Below are 6,960 nucleotides of genomic sequence, written 5' to 3'. Positions count from 1 at the left end.
TGCATCTTTACTAGAACATCTTAGTTTATAAGTAATATGTAATCATCAACTTCTGATTTTACAACGCTTATATTTCTTAATGATGACAAAAAAAGTAAGAGAAATAGAGAATTTAAAGAAAGAGTAGCATGGCCAGAAATGTTTCTGGTTATTGTGCCAAATTCCTTGAGTGGTAGGCAGAAAGGTTTAGTTCAATTAGGAAGCGATATGGGAAAGGAGCTGATCCCAAGGGTAAGGAATGATTCCTTCTTAAAGAGCACTAGGTGTTGTGACAGTAGAACAAATTTTAGAAAGTGGTCGACTTCAGTTTGAAATAAAAGTAAATTACCAGAAAAAAGACACTTCTCATTCTCTCTGTTTTTCAACCAGTAAAGGTAAGCATTATATTTCACCTCAATCCAAAGAGGTAAACATGAATTTTTGTCTAACAGTAAATTTAGTTTCACTAACAATTGTATTTTTTGGGAATCACAAGGAAGACTTACTTAAGAACATTTAAGAAGGAATCATTTTTTGTTATTGTTACTGTGGTTTAATTTTAAAATATTGATTCAGATAATCTGTTTGCTTTTATGACTGTCATTATTGTAACATAAAAGAAAATACAAAGTTCTTTGTAACATAATGGAGAAATATACCAAAGATTCTTGACTTTTGCATTATCATCAACATAATTGTCACTGTTATCATCTTAGATGAAAACATTTAACACTATTATGGGTTAAGCATGTATTAAAGTAGTTTGAATGTATTAAATGTGGAAATCATATCTCCTGAAAATTTAATTATACATAAATATGGAACAAGATAGTGAATGGACCTTCTTGAAATGGGTTTGCATCCTAAGAATCCAATTCTTTGATTGTTAAGAGTCCAATCCCATGATAAATGAATCTGAAGATGCAAAATAGATATCAGCATGTTTTCACTTTTATCTTTAGAGACTTTCAAAGTAAAAAGCCTTCTGAATTGCTTTCACCAAGTTCTGATTGTTTATTTCTTACCTCCAATTTGATTTTATAAAGATGTTCTGAATATAACCATTACAAACATTGAAATGGTAGTTTTAATTGATGTCACAAACTCTATATCAAAGAAGAAGGAAGAGGAGGAGGAAAAAGAGGAGAATAAGAATCATTACTTTAGTGGGAATACCAGAGAAACAAACAGGAACTATATAAGTAAAAACAAAGTTGACAACATTTACCTGCATTATATAGTGTGTGTGTGTGTGTGTGTGTGTGTGTGTGTGTGTGTGTGTGTGTGAGTGTGTTTCTGTGCTGTATACAGACAGCATCTAAAGGTTTCCAGACCTCAGAAAAACTGCTGCCATGCTGGAAGATTTGAGGAAGCTATTTTGGTGAGATTATGTTTAAAGGTTTATTTGTTTATTTTGAGAGAGATACAGAGAGAGAGAGAGACTGAGAAAGACAGAGAGAAACAGTGAGAGACAGAGAGAATCCCAAGCAGGCTCCAGGCTAAATGCAGAGCCCCATGTGGGGCTCAGTCACAGGACCATGAGATCATGACCTGAGCTGAAATCAAGAGTCAGAGGCTTCACCAAGTGAGCCACCCAGGAGCCCCTGGTAAGGTTATGTTTAGAAGAGAAACCCAGGAATTGGTTAGTATTTGAATAATTATTTACTTTGAATCATTATTAAATATTAATTATTACATTTCTTCTTACTTTTTAAATGGTTTTGCACTGAGAATTTCATTGAATGTTCATAAAATTATTGTTCCATTTTACAAAAAAAAAATGTTGAGGACACAAAAAAAAAGCTTCAGTAGATATAGAACATCGTGTTTTTTTTAAATAGTTTATTGTCAAATTGGTTTTTATATAACACCCAGTGCTACTCCCCACAAGTGCCCCCAACCATGACTATCACCCCCTTTTTTCCTCCCCCTCCCCCTTTGGTCCATGGTTCCTTTTCAGTATTTAGTAGTCTCCCTTGATCTGTGTCCCTCACTCTCCCCCGCTCTCTTTCCCCCTTCCTCTCCCCATGGTCCCTGCAAGGTCTCTCCTGTTAGACCTATGAAAGCAAACATATGGTATCTGTCTTTCTCTGCCTGACTTATTTCGCTTAGCATGACACCCTTTCTACAGTAGCCAAATCATGGAACATCGTGTTCTTGATCGCAAATTTTGTTGCTGCTTCTCCTGGTTGTTTTTTGGCATCTTAGATGCACTTTGCTTTTCAAATGTCTTACCTGACCTAAACAGTAAAGAATAATGTAGAGAAGACCAATGAGAGAAGAGCTTCCATGAAGAGCAACCCAATAAAGAGAATGAAGAGAATGGCAGTTTCCAAGAGCAATTGTTAACTCTTCAAATGTGGACATGTGATGCATGCTGGTCTAGAAAGATGCAGTGATTCATTCAACAAACAATTTGGACAATTGTCCAAATACTGGATTTTATGTTGAATGAAACAGGTTACTAAAATATGGCTTATGGTTAACGGTGGTAGGATGGTGTAATAAAAAAACAAAACAAAACAAAACAAAAATCCTGGCTGTGTAACCTTATATCTCCTCTAGCAGCTACTAATTTCTGACCATCTTACAGACTCGCTTACAGCAATTTTACATTCCTGGACTCAAATTTACATCAGAAGAATTGTATAAGAGCAGGGTAAGGTTTACATACCTTTATTACTTTAATATGCAGTTTGGAATATTGTAGATTGTAAAAGAAATTATCATTTAATTTTCCTTTTCTCAGCCACAGAAAATCCTCAGAATGCTCAGGTTTTGCATGGATTGTCGTTCCTGCCCCATTTGTGTCTACAATTTTTTAGCTGAAATTTTGACTATTGTCCATATGTAATACCCTTTTATTACGGTTATAGGCATACATTTTCTTTGCAATTAGTTAACCTGAATTGGTTTTCAAATTAGTTAACTCATTATATGGAAATAATCTAGGACATAAAGAGAATAATGAAGCAATTTGTTATTTCTGCAAGATTGAATGAAAATGGTATAATTCACACACACACACACACACACACACACACACACACACACACACAGGCCACAGAAAACATGCTTGATCTATATATCCCTGAAGGGAGAGAAGCAGGGGAAGTCTGCATTTTGGGTAGTAACCCATGCTTACACCAGAGAGATTATTCCAAGGAAACAACCAATTTGACTCCTTTGTAATTTATACAAGAGGTTAGTCAATCACATTTTTGGGAACAAATATACTGTGCATTACATTGAATAATGTATAGAATATCAAAAGAGGTTTATAATCTAGTTACACAAGTGACAAAAGTACCAAATAAAAATGAGCAATTCAGCCCGATACATCCATGTCCATAAACATAGACACATAAGTGTGCAAGAAAAAGAAGAGATAGATTAAAAGGAGTTAGCAGAATAAAAGCAATTGTTGAGGATATGGGTGATTTAGGAAGATCTCAGAGATGAGTTTGGTTGATATTTCTTTGATACGACAAGTGTGCAAGGGATATACATAGTAATTGAGATTGCTTTCCTGAAAAAAATGCTAGATGCACCTGTCTCTTACCTCTGAGTACTTCTGAACACAGAGACTATCTTAGACCTCCTTTTCTCCCCACTGCAAAATCTGAATTAAAAAAAAAAGAATTACTGTTGATTTCATGGATTTTACACCAAAACACACATTTTTAAAGATTAAATAACACCCCATAATATTTAGTAGTCAGCTCATTAAGTTTGTCTTATAGTAAAATAGCCTAAATATGCAGAATGTCAAAGCTAAACACAAAAATCCATTACTTTAAAAAATGAACTATATTCGTACATAAAACCTATTTAGGCAGCTTACTGCTGGGGACCAGCCCACACACCACTGTCTAAGGATCTCTGAGTAGGAGATTGGTGTCAGCACAGTATCTATAAGAAAGAACACACACACAGTGAATGGTGGTAGTACCACACTTTACTGTGATGCTTAGTGACTTATATACCTTAGGTTATTACATTACTCTTATAATGATTATATTGTTTGTAACTCTGAGGTTTTAGGTAAGAATCACATGTTCCAGAAAAGATTACTATTTCCATGGAAAAGAGAACAGAAAATCAAAAACAATAACATAATTCATTACAGAGTTTCAAAAACGGGAATGAAATACATTAACGAGGGTCTTGTTCTATGCATATAGTATAATATTAACCAAAGCTTAAGAAAGGCTATTTTTCTTTAAAGGTTTAAACAATAGTCTGTGGGTAAGGTACCCCTGACCAGGGAGGGAGTTTCAATCAGAAAATCTGCCCATTTACCAAAACCACAATCAACAAGGAGTATGAGTAATAGAAAAACTAGCTCCCGTCTCTGATCTATTCTGATTAAGAGTTTAAGCACACATTTTTAAAACAAAGGAAAGCAAGGCCCAACAAGCCATATAGCACTGCTCCCCAATCTCCGAGGACATGTGTTGTTAAATCCTGATTCTCAAATGGGGGGCCATACTGTTGTCCAGGGTCATGATTTCCTAGATGACTCAAGGGATTTTGCGATTACATACGTTCCCCCGGAGGCTTTGCCATCATAGTTGGATCTCATCAGCAGGCTTTTTGGCAGAATGGGCCCCTACAGCTTACAAGATATTGACTTTGCAATGAAGTTAATTTTGAATTGATAATAATAGAAAACAGCATTGAGAGAAAAGCACAAGTGAAAAGATGGAATTATTGTCACAATAAACTACAAATTCAGATTTTTGCAATTTTGAGTGTTCAGATGGAGAGCAAAATTACAGTCTCATATCTTATCTTCAGAAGAAAAAAGAATGATAATTCAGAGCAGGAAAAAAAAAACTAAGGTGATGACGCCTGGATTGGTCAGTCCATTGGGTGTCCTACATCGACTCAGGTCAAGATCTTGCAGTCAGTGAGTTTCAGCACTTCATCAGGCTCTGTGCACGGAGCTCAGGCCAACGAGCCTCTTTCAGATTCTGTCTCCATCTCTCTGACCCTCCCCAACTCGCACTCTGTCTCTCAAAAATAAAATAAAAATTAAAAAAAAAATTTAAAGACAAAAGGGATTTTTTTCTTACAAATAAAATTAATAGTAATAAAAACATACCACACCACACATTTAGAAAACTGGCACTTATAGATTTTTTTCTAAGGAACTGGGAAACATGGGAAGTATGCCATTCTGTTTATGAATAAGAAGAAATCAAGTGCCAAAGGAATTGGAGTGACCTGTACTTCTGATTAAATCATTCCCACAGATGATGTGTGAAGAGGCGAAAGTAAATGACAACACTTCCATCATAAAGCAATTTGTGCTCCTGGGATTTTCTGACCTTCCAAACCACCAACAGTTACTTTTTGGGGTGTTCTCCATCATTTATGTAACTATCTTAAGTGGAAATAGCCTCATAATAATAATAACCAAAGTTGACAAGGCACTGCAGAAACCCATGTATTTTTTTCTGGCGAATCTTTCCTCTTTAGAAATCTGTTATGTATCCATCACCATCCCTAGGATTCTGGTGAACCTTTGGACTCAGGATGGAAGCATTTCTGTGCTGAGCTGTGCCTCCCAGATGTGCTTCTTCCTTATGCTGGGAGCCACTGAATGTTTCCTCCTGACAGTGATGGCCTATGACCGCTACGTGGCCATTTGTAACCCTCTGCACTACCCTCTAGTCATGAACCAGAAGAAGTGTATCCAACTGGCTGTTGGCTCCTGGATTGGTGGTGCCCCAGTCCAGATAGGACTAACAAGTCAAATGTTCTCTCTGCATTTCTGTAATTCTAACCAAATTAACCACTTCTTCTGCGACATACCCCCAATCCTCAAGCTAGCCTGTGGGAATGTCTTTGTACATGAGTTGTCAGTCTATGTGGTAGTTCTATTGTTTGCTACATTTCCTTTTATGTTGATACTTGTCTCTTACAGCAAAATCATTTCCACCATTCTGAGGTTGCCCACAGCCAGGGGACGGGCCAAAGCTTTCTCCACCTGCTCTTCCCACCTGCTGGTTGTGTTTTCATTCTTTGGATCAGCTTCCATTACCTACTTAAGGCCCAAGTCCAATCATTCTGCAGGAACTGACAAACTGCTCTCTCTTTTCTACACCATAGTGACTCCAATGTTTAATCCCCTGATTTACAGTCTTAGGAACAAGGAGGTGATCGCAGCACTGAGAAAACTATTACTTAAAAAAATGGCACGATGAGTCCAATTGTCCAGGTTTTAGCTACTTGCCACACATACATCAAGGAAACATTTCAAATGTCTACATTCCTTGTAAGGAATTAACCACCTCCAGTTTATAATATACTTCTAGATACAATAAACTGTATCCAGCATACAATTTATTTTGCTTGGATGCATACCAGGCAACTTAATCTGTGTTCAGTGCTCCAAGCCTGAAAACTCATCCCACCTCATGAATAAAATAGGAAGGTGCACCACAGAATTCATATGAAATTAGAATACAAATAAACTCAGATAAAATAGAACTCATCCTGTCAAGATTTTTTGCTTGATTATACTGAAAACTATATGAGATTTTTTTTTACCTAAATAGTTTCTTAAACCTACACACTTGTATTTCTTAACATTCTTTGATTCCAGACGTGCCCGGTTGGCTCAGTTGGTTATAAGTGTCAAACTCTTGATTTTGGTTCAGGTCACAATCTCATGGTCATGCGATCGGCCCCAACTCAGGCTCTGTGCTGGGCATGGAGCCTGCTTAAGATTCTCTGTCTATCTCTGCCACTCACCTTAAGCATGTGCATGCTCTCTCTCTCAAAAAAAAAAAAAACAAAAAAAAAACTAAAAGTAAAACAATAATAATGAAAACCATTCTTTGATTCTATAGACAAAGAATTTAAATAGCACATACATAATAAATGTTTGTTAAATAAGTCATCTAATAAATGAATGGGGGAATTTATATTATTGTCATATACCTTAGAATTTGGCAAAATTAAGAAATTTCA

General features: G+C 36.2%; 1 protein-coding gene across 1 annotated transcript; it reads left to right on the top strand.

The window, feature by feature from the left end:
* Positions 1-1,057: 1,057 nt before the first annotated feature.
* Positions 1,058-6,191, top strand: LOC115272433 (olfactory receptor 10AG1-like). Its single transcript, XM_029915507.1, has 3 exons — positions 1,058-1,181; positions 5,133-5,186; positions 5,251-6,191. Exons 1-3 carry the CDS (start codon positions 1,058-1,060, stop codon positions 6,189-6,191), a joined length of 1,119 nt encoding a protein of 372 aa, XP_029771367.1.
* The last annotated feature ends 769 nt before the right edge of the window (positions 6,192-6,960 follow it).

The sequence above is a fragment of the Suricata suricatta genome, chromosome 11, assembly GCF_006229205.1.
Source record: "Suricata suricatta isolate VVHF042 chromosome 11, meerkat_22Aug2017_6uvM2_HiC, whole genome shotgun sequence".
NCBI lineage: Eukaryota > Metazoa > Chordata > Mammalia > Carnivora > Herpestidae > Suricata > Suricata suricatta.
Note: the sequence above shows the minus strand (reverse complement) of the source record. Positions and strands in the feature narration are given on the sequence as shown.

Bases quoted from the DNA above. Each gene is read 5' to 3' on its own strand.
- LOC115272433 (XM_029915507.1), top strand. From the start codon at position 1,058: ATGGTAGTTTTAATTGATGTCACAAACTCTATATCAAAGAAGAAGGAA. The intron at 1,182-5,132 runs GTAAAAACAAAG...TTTTTTTCTAAG, and splicing joins AACAAACAGGAACTATATAA to GAACTGGGAAACATGGGAAG. The intron at 5,187-5,250 runs GTGCCAAAGGAA...TGATGTGTGAAG, and splicing joins TATGAATAAGAAGAAATCAA to AGGCGAAAGTAAATGACAAC.